The sequence below is a fragment of the Anabrus simplex genome, chromosome 5, assembly GCF_040414725.1.
Source record: "Anabrus simplex isolate iqAnaSimp1 chromosome 5, ASM4041472v1, whole genome shotgun sequence".
Lineage (NCBI taxonomy): Eukaryota > Metazoa > Arthropoda > Insecta > Orthoptera > Tettigoniidae > Anabrus > Anabrus simplex.
The window spans coordinates 197,826,493-197,846,449 of NC_090269.1; the positions used below are offsets into that span (position 1 = coordinate 197,826,493).

Sequence of the window (19,957 nt, forward strand, 5' to 3'; positions counted from 1 at the left end):
TCAGAGCTCTGTCTTGGAGATAGAATTAATGGCTGATGATGCCTGCAATGCCAGGTGAAACATGTACCATACTCAAACTTAATGTAATGACATTGTTATAGTCATAAAGACTCAACCAGTATTGAATAGGTGGTTTCAATAAATTAATGTTTAACATTTAATAGTTAAAATGCTCTTCACATAGCTATGAGAGTATTTACAGGTTGTAGTAAGGATGTAATGGAGGGTGCATATAAGTTTCTGGTAAGACCCCAATTAAGAGTATGGTTCAAATGTATGGGACCTGCAGAAGGACTATTTGATACGAGAACTGGAGAAGATCCAAAGAAAAGCAGCACAATTTGTTCTTGGTGATTGACAACAAAGGAGTAGTGTTACTAAAATGTTGCAAACTATGGGCTGGGAAGACTTGGGAGTAAGGAGGCGAGATGGTCTACTAAGTAGTATGTTTTGAACCGTCAGTGGAGAAATGGCATGGAATGACATTTGTAAACAAATTAGCTTCAGGGGAGCTTTCAAAAGTTGGAAAGATCTTAATATGAAGATTAAGTTGGAATTCAAGAGGACAAATTTGGGCAAATATTCATTTATAGGATGAGGAGTAAGGAAGTGGAATAAATTAACACGGGAAATTTCGATAAATACTCAAGTTCTTTAAAAGAGTTTTATAAAAAGCTAGGTAAACAACTGATACAGAATCTGCTACCTCAGCGACAGCCATAAATGCAGATCATTAAATAACTAATTGACTGATTGTGCACGTGTGAATTGATGGTTGCAATTTATGATGGGTACTTACTTCGTTCAACTTTTTTTTAAATGATTTGTTTTATGTAACACCAGCAGGTAGGTCTTATAGCGATGATGGGACAGGAGAGGCCTAGGAGTGGGAAGGAAGTAGCTATGGCCTTAATTAACGTACAACCCTGGCATTTGCCTGGTTGAAAAATTGGAATCAATGGAAAACCATCTTCAGGGCTAAGACAGTGGGGTTTGAACCCAGTATCTCCCGGATCCAAGCTCACAGCTGCGTGCCCCTAACCGCATGGCCAACCCGCCCGGTAGTTCATTATTTTCATGCGGTATTTGACGCCATGCTTTTAAAAGTGAAAAATAAAATTTTATGAATGTTATTCTTTTTTAATCATTCATTCAGTTATATGGCTTATTTCCTCATGTTTCTGAAGGATTTTGATGCTTAGTACAAGTAAGTGACAAACCCGATATACCAGTCACGGATTAAGTTAGGACCATCCGGAATTAACTAGTGAACTAACTAATTAACTAGTCCACTATGACCCACTGTGATAAGTTTCCATTAAAAATAATCGTGGACAGATGTGTAAATAATTTTGTAAATTATCGGGATCCTTGGTTTCGGAATTACGTTGTGTGGTGTGAATTTTTATGCACGTTTTATTTTCAGCTCATCGTTGATGTAATATTTTGTTTGCCAGCAAGTCATTTTCTGCAATGACATTAGTGCCGATTGTATTTTATGCCTTGGTGTGCTGATTTTATCCAGTGTCGTTATTTCTAATTTTCAGAAATAGAGAGATGACTTAAATGTGTCTCTTTACTTTGAATTAGCTGTGGATGAAGTATAAGTACATGTAAATAAAGATTATTGATAGTGTGATCAAAGACTAAACAACGTGATCGAAAATTGAAGTAGTTTCCTGAAATTAGATAACAGAAGCTTGTGTTCAAATATTTTCAAACAAGATTTGAGACTTAAAAGTGAAGCTTAGTTTCATGTAAAATAACGTAATTTGTGATTAAGCCAGTAGGCACTGGTAAGCATTCAGCAAGTTGCAAAACTTAAACTGAATGTTATCATTTTGAAGGATAGTTCCAAGAGATTAACTAGCATCAAGTAATATTTTATTGAAAAATTTTGGATTGTGCAGGATTCAAGTTTGTAAATGAGTAAATTTAAAATTCAAACAATTTAAATCAAAACAGTCATTGACCATGTAACTGAAATTGATTCACTTGAACAGGAACTTTACTTTTTGAGGGATTCCTTCAGCTCATACATGTGTGCATTTGTTAATTCTAGTTGATCAAGGCGATTATTTTTCTTCAAGCTGAACTTTTGTTAATAATGTTGTTTGTTTTAATTTTGTGGATTATTTTAAGGATACGTGTTCCTTGAAATTCCTTTCGTATTTTTGTACATCCATCAGACACATGGACGTACCAACCCCAGGGCAGTTGCATGCAATCTCTTAGCTAGTACAGGCATAATATACACGGTGGTCGGAAACAACGTGAACCAATTATAAGAGCATTAAGTTGTTGGACATACTGATCCGTAATGTGAAAAAGTTATGTCGATATCTCGCACCGTTGTCCTTTTTAATCAGCTGCTGAAGTTAGCCCATCAAATCGCTTCGCGGGTGAATTCAAATGGGCTTTACAAGGCAGTCTTGCTAAATCTGTGCAAGGCTTATTCGGGCTTGAGAACCATACTGGGAAATGAGCATCAAACACTAACACGCCTTAGGTTTAAGGCAATTACACCGTAGTATGCTTGCTGTGGGCCGAGCCTATCTCCAAAGCTATGTGCAGATTTAGCAACACTGCCTCGCAAAGCCCATCTGAAATCACCCACCAAGCGATCTGATTGGCTAACTTCAACACCTGATAAAATGACAATGGCCGAGATATCACCATATTTTTTCAAATTACTTATCAGTATGATCAACGCTCTAATGCTCATATACTTGAGAAGGACATAGGGTTAACCAATATCCAGTTTTTAAACACATGCTTGATAAAACAAGGGCTCGAGCATAAGAAAAATGATGTACTCATAAGAAATTTATGCTAAAAAGGAATGTGTTAACATAGTACCACTCTATTCAGTACACAATTAAATGGAACTCTAGCCCTTCCCCTCACCTGAGAACTCCTAAAAGAGTATCTCCCGTCACAAGCTCAGTTTCACAAATGTTTCGGATAGCTTCAGCTTCACGATCCTCTGCTTGAGTACCAGAGACTGCTTCCTGCAACTGTAACAAAAGTCAATATATATATATTGCACCCATATCACGAGAGCAAAAATATGTAGTAGGGTAAAGGCTCTCAGAATGAGTACTTTCTGTCTTTTTTCTTATCTTTTTAGTTATCTGAGCAATCTCTTTTCAGTTTCAACTCAGTTAATTTATAACTGTTATATTCTTCAGTCTGCTGAAAGTAATTTTGAATAAATAAACTTATAAACTATCTGAAAAAGAAAACATACGGTAACAGAATTATACCTGAAAAAGAATAGAATGACATGTTTCTATCTAACACTCAAATAGAATTCTAGTGGAGTGCAGCAAGGATTTCATTAAGATAGGTTCTGAAATTTAAGTTTTTAAGGATTTAAATAGAAGTAAACATAAATGTTTATATATTTCTTAATATATCTGAGTGTGATTTGATAGAATATGATGATGGTTGTTAGTTTTTTTTTTAAGTTGCTCTATGTCGCACCAACACAGATAGGTCTTATGGCGATGATGGGACAGGAAAGGGATAGAAGTGGGAAGAAGTGACCATGGCCTTAATTGAGGCAAGACCTTGCAACAACTTTGTTCTACTGGCACGCTTCACAACCCATTAATATGTAGTACTGCAGAAACAAACTTACCTTTTATGGAACAACACAGTCACAAACACCTTACAAAGTTCACTTGGCAAATTTACTTTCAATGCAGCGTAATACTTGTTCATTCACCCACACCAAACACAACAAATGAATGGCGGGAAAACAAATGTCAGCTGAAGAACAGAGGTGCCACTCTCAAATATGAAATTAGATATTAGATATTAGTGGGTGCCCCACTGTAAGTACACATGTTTATGAAGCAAAATATAACAAAAAACTCTTACTGATTAGTTTGAATTTATTTTAGGACTGAGGACAACTATGGTTCGTACGTACATTAAGAAGAGAAACAAACCGGATGCCCCGGAGGAGGCTGTAAGAGCTGTCATGGAGTGAAGTCTTTCATTGAGGGAGGCTGCTTCAAAATATGGAATGACTCACACTGCATTGTACTACAGAGTTAAAAAGGAGAAGAATGACCTAAACAAATCTCGTGTGTTTTCTTTGCGGTATGTAAGTCGGCAAGTGTTCAGTGAAAATCAAGAGCTAATGCTACAAGATTACATTGTCAAGTGCTCTAAAATTAGTTACGGAATGACTTACATGCAAATCCGTCAGTTCACGTACGATTATACTAAGAAATCAGGCTGTAAATATCCAACTACGTGGGATGAAAACAACATTGCAGGAATTGACTGGGTACAGGGATTTATGAAGCGACATAAGAAACTTGCTCTTCGTAAGCCTGAAAAAACAAGTCTCGCCAGAGCCAGTGCATTCAACAAACCAAATGTAATGGAATTTTATGACAATTATGAGCAGGCACTTAAATTGGTGCCGATCAGTGCAGACAGAGTCTTGAATCTCGATGAAACGGGGGGTATCCGCAGTTGTACAGTCTCCAAATGTTGTTGCACAGATGGGGGTGAAGCAGGTTGGGCAAGTAGTTTCTGGAGAGCGTGGGACAATGATAACAGTTTGTATGATAATCAATGCTGTTGGTAATAGTTTACCACCTGTTTTCGTCTTTCCAAGGGCGAGACTTGCTGACTCACTGATGTTTGGTGCACCACCTGGAAGCCTGGGCCTAGTCAATAGTCCTAGAAGTAGCTGGATGACAGGACCTTTGTTTTTAATGGTACTGGAGCATGTCCAGAAAATGACTAGGTGCTCGAAGGAAGACCCTATCATTTTGTTAATGGATAATCACGAGTCCCATTGCACTCTAGATTCTATTCTGTATGCCCGAGAGCATGGTATCGTTTTGGTCACTTTCCCCCCTGCACTGCACACACCAGCTGCAGCCACTAGATAGGAGTCATGGGGCCATTCAAAGGAAAGCTCCGAATCGCACAGCACGACTGGATGACTGCTAATCCTGCTAAAACAATAACAATTCATGACTTAGCAGCATTAATGAATGTTGCTTTTCAAGCTTCCTTCACTGTGAAAAACATAACTGCTGCTTTTTCTAAGACAGGAATATGGCCTTTTTCTAGGCTTGCTTTCAGTGATGAGGATTTTGAGCCATCATGCGTTACCAGTGAAGAAGTCACTATTTCAGAGAACTCTGTCCCCTCTGCTACCAGGCCTGGAACACCTAGGCCTACTGGAAAACCTTGCGAGGAAACTCAAAGATCACAAATGGAGAACCTTTCACCAGAAGATGTTCGACCCTTTCCGAAAGCTGGACCTAGTTGCGAAAAAAGGCAAAGAAAGAAAGCTAAATCCCGCATTTTAACAGCTACTCCAGTTAAAGACTGCATTGAGGAGAAAACTGTAGCGAGGGCTGCTCTAAAAAACAAATATGGTAGGGAGGCTAAAAATCAAAGCAAATTTCGAGTAAGTCAAAAGAAACCTAAGAAACAACTGACTTTTTCATCTTCCAGTGAAAGTGATGAGGATATTTCAGTTCACGAATCAGATTTTGAGACATTTGAAGAAATCGTGGGGTCTCCTGAGATGGTAGACAATGAAAAAATATTAACAGGTGACTTTCTGTTAATTCGATATGCTACAAAGAAAAACAAGGTATTGTTTGTAGGTCAAGTAATCGAAATATCCGACAGTCTGACATATAAGATAAAATTCATGCACAGGTACGGGGAGACATGGAAGTTTCTATTTCCAGAAATAGATATCAGTGAAGTTGAAAGAGATGACATTGTTGTCAAACTTCCACCACCATATACTTCAGGTAGAACTGCACGCAGTGCAGCATTGAAAACTTTCAGTGTGAACTTCAACTTTTACAAGGACAAAGTTATGTAATCAAGTGAAAAATGTCCTTCAAACAACATTTTATACCGATTTTTGTACCGATCTTGTACCGATTTATGTATGTTCATAAGTGCCCCAGGTCTAGTTCAAAGGTACCCCAGGGGTGGGGTAGTTATGAACATGTTACATCCTGATCATTTTCTATTAATAGGATGCATCAGAGCCTTAATTTTGTGGTTCATTCAATTTGAAACTATGTATAATATGTTACTCTTTCAAGAATGTTGTAATTTCGATGAATAAAATATTTTGAATAGTAAGAAAAGAAATTTTCTCAAAATTTGTTCAAATGTGCCCCCTTCTCCCCTATAAGTAGAATAATACTCAATCATAAAATGGCATAAATTGGCAGCAAGCAGAGGAGCAAGGACATGTGTGTTTGGTTCAAACAAGTGTAATTTTGTTTTGATTTTGACAAATTTGGTTCCACCTGAAAGTGAAGAACTTGACAGTTAAAATGGCGTGCATGGTCGGACGGGATTAAGAGGAGAAATTCCGATTTGTATGAATGTCTTAGAACGACAGCAGTGTAAATATGAATGTCTTAGAACTATAGCAGTGTAATTAAGGACTTGAGGAAAGGAGAAAGCTATTTAAATTTTAGTATAATAATAGTAACTAACTCAATAGGTTTTATTCGTTTTAGGATTTGAAACTACTTCTATTCTAAAGTTCTACTAAATGACATAGTAAGTGTAAGTGATCAGTTTAGACACAAAAGAAATATTTTCTTTTCTTTTTTAGGTGTAAATAAGGACTTAATGAAAGAAGTTTCAAGAACAGAGCAGAAAGCATTTTAAATTTTAGTATATAGTGACTAACTTAACCCATTGCCATATTTTGACGGAACCTTCCGTCCTGTGATTGTAAGGCGGTAATATACTTTGACGGACACATCCATCCTGGTGCACGGAACATTTATAAATTCATTATCGCGGTTAGCTGGTCAGAGAGATATATTCTGCTTGTTTTGCAGCCTACCCGATTGATGTCAATGATCCTGAAGCTATTTTCTCCGTGTAAATAGTAACTCTGAGCTGAACTACAGAAAATAAAAAGCACCTCAGTTTGCCACTCGTAAACAATCATGGCGGCATCCAAGTGCAGCATGGATGAGGTTATTCGTAACTGGATAGAAAATAGTGATGTTGAAAGTGGAAATGATTCTCTGGAAAGTGAAAATACTTCTTCAACTGACAGTGATGAAAGTGATTCCGATTTCAGTTCCAAGGTTATAGTGCCAATTGAAACTACGTGACAAAACCAGAATGCAACAAGAGCAGGTGAGAAATCTAGTAAAATTATATTTGGAATTGTGATCTTGTTGACAATAAGCCTGTTTCTGTAACATGCAAAGCAGTTTTGAAATTAACTCTATAGTGAGGAAGGGGTTGAGAAATAATCTGAAAGAAATGGGGTGTAGTGAATGAATTTCTAACCCCACAGTTCTGGGATCACGTTATTAAGGAAACCAATGCCTATGCCTTTACATTTCTTGCTAATTTATCTGCTTCACTTGAAACCAGTAATACTCACGAACAAAAACATTGGTTTCCTGTTACTACAGATGAGCTAAAAGCTCACTTTGCTCTGTGTATTCTTATGTATGCGATTAGTCAAATATATTAAAGTGACTACAAAATAAATGGAATGTAAGGGAATATTTCCTTTCACAAGTAATGGTAGGCCAAAGGGTTAATAGGTTTTATACATTTTATGATTGAAAATTATTCTATTTTTAAAGCTTTTACTAAATGACATAGTAAGTGAACAGTTTAGACACAAAATAAATATTTTAACAATCTCAAGATTTATGTATAATTTGTTTTGTTGATGACTGTTTTGTACAAATGTATCAAGTCCAAGGATTTTGTTTGATGTTTTTGACCTGCTGAAGAAGAGAGCAGTAGCTCTCGAAACATCTACAGTAGATAATTATAATAAAATGTAAAGTACTGAAAAGGTGGAAAAGAGTTTCATAGAAATTGTATACAAGTCAATATGGACAAGGTTGAACTAACATGGTTAAAATAATCAATAATGGACACTGGCCGCACTTAAGCGACTGCAGCTATCGGGCTCAGTGATGATGATCTTTCAAGAACATTCGCCAGAAAGAATAGGACAGATTTTGAGGAAGTGAAAGAAATAGCTGCTTATTTGGCTCATATTGGACGTTAGATGACAGAGTTACCAGTACATGTTATCGGTACCACATGGCCACTTCGTCATTAGGCATTACTAATGTGCCAGTATTATATCTGTCTTTTTTCCAGACTGTTGATTTTTGCTGTTATTTTTTTCCTTGATGTTCAGTAATACTTGTTACTTTTTTTACTATTCGTTAATTTGTGTTGCTATTGTTGGTATAACTGTGTAACAATGACTGACTGTAGAGGATGCCTATCCTGTGAAAGGACAAGAAAGAAAACCTACAGTCACCACACTGGGTGCCTTCCAAGAAGACGCAATACAGTGTCATATCTATGACTATTTTGCCAGAAAAGAACACCTTACTATTAGAAAACTGTTTTTTTTCCCCCTCAGAAAATAAGACTTCTTTTTTTAACAATTTGCTTTATATTGCACGAACACAGATAAGTCTTTTTTTTTGCTATTGGCTTTACGTCGCACCGACACAGATAGGTCTTATGGCGACGATGGGAAAGGAAAGGGCTAGGACTGGGAAGGAAGCGGCCGTGGCTTAATTACGGTACAGCCCCAGCATTTGCCTGGTGTGAAAATGGGAAACCATGGAAAACCATCTTCAGGGCTGCCAACAGTGGGGTTCGAACCACCTATCTCCCGAATACTGGATACTGCCTGCACTTGAGCGACTGCAGCTATCGAGCTCGGTACAAATAAGTCTTGAGGCAACAATGGGATAGGAAAGGGCTCGGAATGGGAAAGAAGTGACCATGGACTTAATTAAGGTACATCCCCAGCATTTGCATGGTGTGAAAATGGGAAACCATGGAAAACAATGTTAGGGGCTGTTGACAGTGGGATTTGAACCCACAATCTCCAGAATACAAGCTGATAGCTACATTACCCAAACAATACAGCCACTTGCTTGGTGAGCTGTGACTTGTTTCACGGTAATTTCTTCTCATTAAATGTGTTATTTAATTTTGGTTTCAGAATATTATGCTATAAACAGCAGAAATATATTTATAGATAGAGAAGGAATATTGTATGCCACCTTCGTAAGTAAGATGAAGAACAGAATTCTGCTGGAGGTGAGATTTTGGCTTTGTCCCATCAAAAATATAGATGTACTACACCTCCCAGGGTACTATGGCATTTCCTATTGGCAAAGGGAGCAGTTTAATTCTTCTCCATGCTAGCACTGGGCAAGGATTTATTAACAAGCTTCTGTTGTTTCTATCTTAGAAGACTACAAAGAAATGAATGAAGAGAAACTTCATCAGTCGTTCCAAACCAATTACTCCCTAACATCAGTTAAAATGGTAGTGTTGAGTCGGATAATGTGCAGGTCAACAAGGTACCAAAAGTAGCTTCCAGGAAAGGCAATACAATTGATTGGCTTCTTTGTGATGAAGTTCATGCAGATCACAGCGTTATGAAAGGTATCCTCCTTATTCTAACAAATGACAACAGGCCTAGCACTCCACACTACTACATAGATAAAATGGCAAGAGAATATTGTTCACCTACCGAAAGAGCTGCTACTGCTGCTGATGATGATGATGATTATGTCTGTTCTTTAAAGGGGCCTAACATCTAGGTCATCAGCCCCTAATCGTACATGATGAACCGCAATGATAAGATTATCAAAATTCTAAAATCCATCCACTGACTAGAATTCAAAACGATAATGAAAAATGACCACAAACTTAAAACTATCAGTGGATCTGATCCGCAATGCCCCACCTTCCCATAACGTAACTAAAAACAATGGTAAAAACTGAACAAGGGACTGCTTCAAAAGCAAAATCATATTTTGATGCTTGTTGTCCAAAGGGGTCCAAAATGCAGGTCACCGGCCCCTCATAACAGCACTAATCACTGGTAAAGTGGAGAATTCATAGTGTTCCTCCTATAGTCATACTAATCACAGGTAACGTAGACTCATGGTGTTTGTCACGTAATGATACTAATCTCGTCGCCATAAGACCTATCTGGGTCGGTGCGACGTAGAACAACTAGCAAAAAAAAAAAAAACCATTATACTAATCATGAGTAATCTTGTTGTTCCAATTCCATCATCTCTTGATCGCCTCTTCGTCTGTGTCCTACACCCACAGGGGGTCCAAAGAGCTGATATGAGCTCAGGTGAAGGGCTATGTAGCCAGAAATAAAAGTTTCACCACGGCGCAAGTGGAAGAAATAACAAAAGACCTTATTGCAGTTTGAGAAAAAGACTGGACACATGCTGCTAAAAAAAAAATATTTAAAAGCTGTAGAGCACAAAGGAATGTTTGCCTGCACAACTGATGAATAATAAATGCAGATAATTCATCGTCAACAGCGGGGAAAAAAGGAAGGAACAGAACTACTGCTGAGTGAATTAAATGGACGGGAGGGACATGAAATATTACAGTGGCATGCCCAGTTTGTGTGTTCATGTTGAAATTCTGGTCCAGGAAGTACATCTTTCAGAAGACAAAATAGATTATATGCACTGTTTGACAGATTTGAAATGTTACTTGTTCATTATCGTAGTGTTCAGGCTTCCCTGCTTTTCGAGTACTGGGACTCGACAATGACCCAACACTTACTTCTACCAGGTGAAATATCACTTCTTCATGAAGTAGATGGTTCATCATAGAGAGAGTTTCACTCCTTACTCTTCATAAGGACTACAAAAACCGAAATGGTAAGCTGTGGTATCGTGAGTATAAATTTTATTTGACGTAAAGTGTTTTGAGCTGCATGTTGTATGGGTACACGCTGAGAATGACCATTACATAAAATCAGCTTCATGGTCCGTATCGCACTTCAATAGATTCACAATTAAGTATTTATTTTCCACCTAGTCGATACAATGATTGCTTAAGGCAATTTTTAATGGTCAAAAGTGGTACATGTTTCGTATATTATCAACATCTTCAGCCACATAACACTGTTCAGATGAAAAATGTATAAAATTGACAAAGTAATGCTTTAGAGGAAGTGTCCTTAAAATTAACATAAGATTGACAAGATTAAAACAAACAAATAACTCAAGAGAAAATATATAAATTATTTCTACAATAGAAAGCAGTCCTCCTCAGTTGAAGCTATAGGTGACAGCAAGGAAGTTCTTGACACACCTATATCCCCCGCTCCTCCACCTCCTCAGGTGCAAGAGCAAGGAAGAACGCATCATCAATATTACACCCGGCGCAAAACTGTGAAAGAATGACAGGAGTTACTGTTCCAAAGGAAAGCAGGCTTAATAAGATTTGACAACTAGGAATTAGTTATATCTTCATCTACATTAATAATAAGAGCCGCACTGTGATATCAGGATTTTTTCATTTCGATAATTACTTATAAATTGTATAATTTTTAATTTATAAATTGATCTTTTTTCATGAATTATTTAGAAAAGAATATTTATTAGGACAATTTCTCTATGGAATATTGTACAAGTGTTTCCTTGATGACTGCTTTCTATTGTAGAAATAATTTATATATTTTCTCTTGAGTTATTTGTTTGTTTTAATCTTGTCAATCTTATGTTAATTTTAAGGACACTTCCTCTAAAGCATTACTTTGTCAATTTTATACATTTTTCATCTAAACAGTGTTATGTGGCTGAAGATGTTGATAATATACGAAACATGTACCACTTTTGACCATTAAAAATTGCCTTAAGCAATCATTGTATCGACTAGGTGGAAAATAAATACTTAATTGTGAATCTATGAGAATGGCCATGTCGGATTATTTGTCTGCTTTCCTACTGATATGGCGAGTACTATTTCTCTCTAAACCATGTTTACAAATGAATAGGAAGAGATTTGCTTACAGATTAGATCTATTTATCAACTTGTATATTCACTGAAATACGATAGCAAAATTCCTGTATTATATGTTTAGTCAACTTTAAGAGATGATTATCTAATAACTGAAACAATGCAATTCAGTCTGTTTTGCTGTTTCACCACATCAGTCATATTCTTTCTTATATTGAAAACACAGACAGCAGTCAACAATATTATCAATGCATAGACCAAAGACGTTAACAATCCAAATTTGAAAATTTTGCTTTTTGTTGAGGACTAATATCAAACATAGTATAATATTGTGTTATCCAAATTTTCTGCTTTTAAGGGGCTATGTACATTGGAAGAGGGGAAAATCAAGAAAGTCAATAAGTTCAAGAACCTGGTAGAATCCAATCTTTCAAAAGGGGTAATGCTAACCTGGACCACCAAGCATTCTAGCTGACAAAGGTGGTGGCAATTACTGTTTTAAGAGGAAGTACAACTAGGCAACAAACCTCTCTTAACACTATGAAAGGGAAAAATGGAAGTCTCATATCTTGAAAAATGTAAGCATCGGCAAAAGAAAGAAAAGGGCAACAAAGAGAGTGAAAATGAAAGACACTCTCGTCTTTGCAAAGCTAATACCATCGACGTCAGAAGATAACAAGAGTTGATAAAGGGAAGCGAGGAAGTAAGACGAAAGTGAGCAGCCAAGCAAGTAAAAGGAAGCAATGACAGACGCAGTTAGGTGAACTGTGGTGTCAGCCCCTGCTTCCAAAGTCCCCCTAGTCCCCCTTAATCAACTTTTACAACAGGCAGAGGATTCCATGGCACTATAGTAGAACCACCCCCATCCACACAGAGTCCAACTGGTTAAGAAAAAGAGGTGTCTCTCCTCTAATACCAAATTCAAACACTACAGTACAGTCATCTGCCCTGAAACTCTATGCCACTGAGTGTCCGATACATAACAGAAAAGGACCAATGGACAAACTGGTGGTTCAAGAGAGAAAGACACTGAGGGCACTTACTTTATTTGGAAAAATAGCATCAATGTTGCATTAGGAGAATCTTAGGAATAAGTGGCAAGAAAGAAGCACTAACATAGGGGTTTTCAAGCAAGTTAATACAACCAGCATTGAGGCTCTCATAATAAAACACCAGCTTCGATTGAGAGGTCATGTAGTTCATATGCCTGAGTCATGTCTCCCAAAACAAATCATACCGGGTAAGTTGGCATGCGGTTAGGGGCACGCGACTGTGAGCTTGCATCCGGGAGATAGTGGGTTCGAACCCCACTGTCAGCAGCCCTGAAGATGGTTTTCTGTGGTTTCCCATTTTCGCACCAGTCCATTTAATTATGGCCATAACGGCTTCCATCCTACTCCTAGCCCTTTCCTATCCCATCGTAGCCATCAGACCTATCTATGGAGGTGCAACGTAAGGCAAATTGTGTGGGGGAAAAAAAAAAAATCATCCACTGTCAGTTGAAGGTCGGACAGAAAAAACAGGGTGGGGAACAAAAATGCTATTAGAATGTTCTGAAGACAAATCTAAAGAAATGTCAAATCGACCCTGAAAATTGGGAGGTTGTGGCATCCACTTGTCCCGAATGGCATCGCCTCGTCCACCAAGGACATCTATCCTTTGAACTACAGCAGAAATACTTCAGTCCGACAAACGCAATACTATAAAAGAGTGTATGAATAGCAGAAGTATGAACCCTCAAGGACCAGTGGCTACCCAAGATACTGTGTGCCAACATTATGGAAGTGTGTTGTGAAATTTACTGTGAATAACGGAGCTCAACTCTATTCTCCAGTGTGCATCATGGGCACACGTGATGTCTCTTTGTCGTGTGTGTAGAAGGGGGTGGTAATGCAATGTGTTACTCCAATTACCAGTAATCTAGTCATTCATTCTAAAAGAAGTGGTTGTTTTTGTAAAATGAGGCGGAGCAATTGTCGAATTGCATCTACTTCTAAGAAGAGAGCAGAACCACTGTTACAAAAATATTAAGATGGTTACACAAAGGAATAGCCATGCCTATTTACTTAAATGTTAGTGGAAACAACATATTCAAAAGTGTATGCTCATGTGATTTCTCTGTGCCTCAAAGTAGACAGGATGTTTGCAGAGGACACATAGAATCCAAGAAATATCACATACGGTAATTCAGAATTACTGAACAAATGTGTTTCATCATTCTTTGTGAAAAGTAACAAAACAGTGGGACAAATGCACAGTTGCTGTTCACATAATTTTTTTTGGAGTATAATATCCTGTTTTTGTTTCAGACCATACAGGAAATGCATTTACGTTCCCAGACTCTAAAATATCGCAGAAATATAATTATGCAAGAGCTAAAACCTCTGCTTCAGTTCAATACATGGCATCTGAGGGGGGAAAAAAGGAAATGCATGAACTTTTACAAAACAAACCAAAAAAATATATATATATTTGGCTACTGATGATAGCTTGGATTCAAATGCAGTTATACTTCATCCCATAGCTGTTTCTTATTTAATGGTCAAATAGTCCAAATACATGGGTGGAAAAAAAATATCCAAACCCCATGAAATAAAGAATGCAAAATAGGGAAATTTTGGCAATATGTTTGTTGAGGTAACATATTTAATTGCTTTACGGTACACGACTACAGGTTAATATCTGCGCGGGAAAAACCATCGCAAATGTGCTATCCTGGTCCATTAATAACCAGTGTAAACGCCTGACATCGAATGCAGGCATGCAAACATGCATGCATTGTGTCATACAGGTGCTGGATGTCAGCTTGTGAGATGGAGTTCCATGCCTGTTGCACTTGGTCGGTCAATACAGGGACGGTTAATGTCAACTGTGGATGATGCTGGAGTTGTCCAATGATGCCCCACACATGCTCCATTGGGGACAGATCAGGGGAATCGAACAGGCTAAGACAACATGTCGATGCTCTATACAGCTCAATGGGTTACATACAACAGCGGCATGGGGGCATGCACTATCCTGTTGGAAACGACACCCCTAGAATGCTGTTCATGAATGCCAGCACAACAGGTAGAATTACCAGATGAATGTACACATCTGCAGTCAGGGTGCGTGGGATAACCAACAGAGTGCTCCTGCTGTCATACAAAATTGCTCCGCAGACCGAAACTCCCAGTGTACGTCCAGTGTGTCTACGCCGCAGACAGGTGGAATACAGGTGCTCACCTGGCCGCCTTCTAACCAACACACCGCCTACACTGGCACCAAGGCAGAACCGGCTTTCATCGGAAAACACAATGGACCTCTATTCAATCATCCAATGAGTTCTTGCCTGACAATAATGAAGTCGCAGACGGCGGTGGTTTGGGGTAAGTGGAATGCACGCCACAAGGTGTCTGGCTCGGAGCTGTCCTTCAAGTAAACGATTTGGAACAATTCATTGCATCACTGTGGTGCCAACTAACGCTCGAATTCCTGCTATAGATGCAGCCCGTTGCGCCACAGTCATACACCGAATATGGCGGTCTTCCCTCTCAGTGGTGCCACGGTGACATCCAGAGCCCGGTCTTCTTGCAAGCGTACCTTCTTGTGACCACTGCTGCCAGTATGCATGCACAGCGGAGACATTCCTACCAAGTCGTTTTGCAATAGTGCCGAGGGAAAATCCACCTTCATGTAGCCCTATTATATGACCACGTTCAACTGCAATTAGCAGTTGATACTGGCCCCTTCGTCGTCATGAAGGCATTCTTGACCCACTCAAAGTCACTCCGTCCAATCTCACAGGTAACTAATGCTCTTGCACGGTACATCCCGTATTTAAGGCAAACCTAATGTGCAAAGTCATGGGGCCACTACTAGCGCCATGCTAATGCGAATTGGGGGAAATATGAATCAACACCATAATTCAGATGTATAAACACGCCTACCAACGTTCGTTAATCTAACACAATCCCTTCTTGGTGTTTGGACATTTTTTCCGCCAGTGAATCAACTCTTGTATTGTCATTGAGTACTGACAACACAAGTAAGGGAATGTTCTCTTTTATCAGTAGTGAATTGTCTTCTCCATTTTTTTCATAATAATGCTATTGGCTTTACTTCTCACTAACTACCATTTTGGTTTTTGGAGACGCCAAGGTGCAGGAATTTAGTCCTATAAGTGTTCTTTTTACGTGCCAGTAAATCTACCGACATGTGGCTGACATATTTGAGCACCTTCAAATACCAACGGATTGAGCCAGGATCGAACCTGCCAAGTTAGGGTCAGAAAGCCAGCGCCTCAACCGTCTAAGTCACTCAACCCGACATTTCTTTTTCATCTGACAACAATGCACAAATTGTGAAGGACAGGTATACTTCTGTTCATGTTTTGGGCTGTATATGTCATCTCATACAAATCTGTGCACAAAAAGCAACAGCTCAATTACCTGTTCATGATGAAAACGTTTTTGTTCAGTTATAATGTTATCTTGATAACAGTTCTAAAAGGTAAAATAAGTTGAAAATACATCAAGCTATTTGTGGCACAGAATATCACAAAATTTTGAAATACGTCAGTATCCATTAGCTCTCATTTCTTCAGTCTACTGATCGAATTCTTGAGCAGTAGAAAGCTTAGACACTCATGTTTTGTAGTGAGCCCCACCATAAAAATGAGAGCATCATGTAGTCGTAAAATGAAAAGTCTTTCTTACAGGACCCACACACAAACGTGTTTTCCTACGTTCTTCACAGTCCTTTTCCTGTCTTTAACTCAGTGGAATTATATTTGCAACAAGATGCACCACCCATGCATCTTCTTAGGAGGAAACTTTATTGTCTTCTAACTGACCTATTGGTCAGATTTGTTCAGCCAAGGCAGCAGAATCTACCTCCATTTCGAGGTTTTGAAGGTTGAACTCAAGAAAAAGAAATACTACAAAGGCAATGATGATTTGGTAATGGGAGCAAAAGCCAGAACATGCTTGAAAGAGAAGAGAATGTTTTATTTGCAGTATTAAGTGCACCTCAGTCACTCTCCCAAAGAAGAAGTATTTGGAGTTAGGAAAAATAAAGACAGAATGCAGGCCTATATTAAGCACATCTAAATAGAGCCTCCATGGCTCAAGTGGCAGCACGCTGGCCTCTCACTGCCGGATTCTGTGGTTCAAATGCTGGTCACTACATGCGAGATTTGTGCTGGACAAAGTGTACTCGGGACAGTTTTTTTCTTTTTTCCTTGGGTATTCCAGTTTTCCCTGTCGTCCTTCATTCCAGCAACACTCACCAATATCATTTCATATCATCTGTCAGTCATCAATCATTGCCCCAGAGGAGTGCGACGGGCTTCAGCAGCTAGCACAATTTGAATCCTTGCAACTAGATGGGGGTTACATTCATTCCATTCCTGACCTGGTCGAATGACTGGAAAAATGCTGTGGATTTTCATTAAGCACATCTACAATGGGATCGCTTATGGTTCAGAAGACAAAATGTTATCACCGGAGTAAGTATGCTTCAAGAAAACCTACAGTGTAAGGCTGCTCGTCCACTGGAAGCGACTACACGCGATTAAGAGATCAGGCGACTACGTGCGCAATCGATTCACAATGAAGTATTTATTTATTTTCCACCTAGTCGATACAATGATTGCCTAAGGCAATTTTTATTGGTCAAAAGTGGTACATGTTTCGTATATTATCAACATCTTCAGCCACATAACACAGTTTAGATGAAAAATATAAAATTGACAAAGTAATGCTTAAGAGGAAGTGTCCTTGAAATTAACATAAGATTGACAAGATTAAAACAAACAAATAACTCAAGAGAAAATTGTAACAGAACCGCATCCACTGCAAGTGACCTCGAGCAGACTACTTCAGGCAACTACAGGCAACAAGCGACAAGCATATCTACAATTCACAGAATATTCTAAGAACCAGGTTGGTTGAAGCCATTCACAACTTTTTAAAAGTGGTTTTAGAAATAAAATATGCCAGGCTGTGTGGCTCAGATTGTTGAAGCGCTGGCGTTCTAACCCCAACTTGGCAGGTTCGATCCTGGCTGAATGGGGTGGTATTTGAAGGTGTTCAAATATGTCAGCTTCGTGTCGGTAGATTTACTGGCATGTAAAAGAACTCCTGTGGGACAAATTTCTGGCACCTCGCCATCTCTGAAAACCGTAAAAGTAGTTAGTGGGACATAAAGCAAATAACATTATTGTTATTATTATTTAGAAATAAAATGAGAACAATATGAAGTATTATCAATATTATAAGGTTCAACCAACCATTATCACTAACACCAAATATTTACAGAAACTAAAATGGCATTAATAAATCTCACACTTGAAGGTTCAAAAGTATATTACCTCGCTTTCCATGCCATTCACACTCTTTCGAGTTTGACTATCATCACTAGCCTTCTTCTTTTTCTTTGATTTCTTCTTAGCCTCTTCCTTCTCTTTCAAAAGATTTCGTCTCCGCTTCAGTTCTACATACACAGATTCATCTAGATACATTGTATGCCTCAAGGCAACATGACCAACAACTAGAACAAAACGTAACAGAAGGCGTACGTCACATTGTCTCACAGCCTCCACTACTGGTTCACCACTTCCATCACATGGTACATTAGATTTGCTGCTGATCTCCAAAAGCTGCTTGCACAGGGATCGAACTAAAGATTCCGCAAGTGTCTCAGGTTCACGGCAGAGGTGATATATTAGGTTAATGCCATCTACTACCATTGGTGAGTAGTACTGATCATTCAAGTTACTGAAACCATCCTCAAGAATCTTCATCAAGTGGACAAACATTTCATGATCTACAGAAAACCTGCAACCAAAAGTAGGAATTTTAATTACATTAAATGCTACTGCTGCCATACCATAAACATACAGCAATGAAAATTTGGACACTAGAAACAATGATGATTTCAGAGACAGCATAGTGGCAAGATAGAATTTAAAGACGGCACAGAATAATAGAATTAAAACGGGAATAGGACGAATATCCCTAGATTGATAATGGCAGAACTTGCATTGATCTATGATCATCAAGGAAGAAAAACTGTGTCTGGCACTTTGGCTACATTCCCAGTGTAGTAGCCTTTGGTTAAGAAGGCCCTGAGTTTGATTCCCCACCAGGCTGGAGATTTTAATCGAGTCTAGTGGATTCCTCTACCTCGGGGAATGGGTGTTTGTGGTTTTTATAATACACACCTTCAAACACATGACACATCACATAAAAAACACCATAGAAACACACAATAGTGAATACATCCCTCCACATATGGTTGGCATCAGGAAAGGCATCCAGCTGTAAAATGAAGCTAAATAAATTCAAAGTGCTGCCTGAGGTTATTGGGAGGATGAGGAGAGAAACCAACGAGGTTTTAACTCTCGGGTGGGAAGTGAGGACAAAATTTTTAAAACACATTTAACAAAGAAGTAGGATAGAAGGAGTGTTGTAACTGTTTCCTCTCGTCCAAACACTTGGGGAGATGAAAGTTATTATCTTGGGACACATGAATATTAAATAAACTATTTGTGGCTTGCCCGCAAATTGCCACGCAAATAGAAACAATTAACATTCCATAGTTCCCCATTTCTCTATGTAATGTTTGGACGCCATGATTACAGTTTTAAGCAAAACTGTAAACCAAAATTTATATTTACTAGCATAGAGACTTATACTTAAATCACAGGGGTAGGATTTTAAATAATTAACCACTAAGTATCGCTTCAGAAAGAAAATTAACGCAATATAAAATACAAATGAATTTATTATACAAAAAAATGAGATGAATCGGAAAAGTTTCCTTAAAGCGTGGAGGAATTTATAATTTACTGAATTTACTATTGCTTGCTTTATCTAATTGAAGCTCACCAATTGCAGCTTCCGTTGAAGTCATCTGGTTTCCGTGGTTACTCGTTCTCTTCTTCTCGATGTAGAATTTGCTCCACGGACATCCTTCCTTCCTTCTCTGATATGGTACGGGCTATCTGGACTAACACTCCCTACTTGCCTAGTCTTTAAATTAGACATTGGCCCTATACTTGTAATAACTGATCAGCGTTGATCGTATGAGGAGAAAATTCAGAGATATGAATTTTTCCATATTAGTAGAAATCTCAATCCAACTGAGCTATACTATTTATACGGTACAG

The 19,957-nt window shown here is 38.4% G+C and overlaps 1 protein-coding gene across 2 annotated transcripts in view; it reads right to left on the minus strand.

Annotated features, from left to right (window-relative positions):
• The window catches only part of Cap-D2 (CAP-D2 condensin subunit), a 410,800-nt gene that overhangs the window by 86,996 nt on the left and 303,847 nt on the right, over nucleotides 1–19,957 (minus strand). For both annotated transcript variants that reach the window (XM_067148430.2, XM_067148432.2), the window contains exons 14-15: nucleotides 18,158–18,623; nucleotides 2,908–3,017 (exon numbers count right to left, since the gene is read on the minus strand). In XM_067148430.2, coding sequence (XP_067004531.2) covers nucleotides 2,908–3,017; nucleotides 18,158–18,623 — 576 coding nt within the window. The remainder of the gene's footprint in view (nucleotides 1–2,907; nucleotides 3,018–18,157; nucleotides 18,624–19,957) is intronic.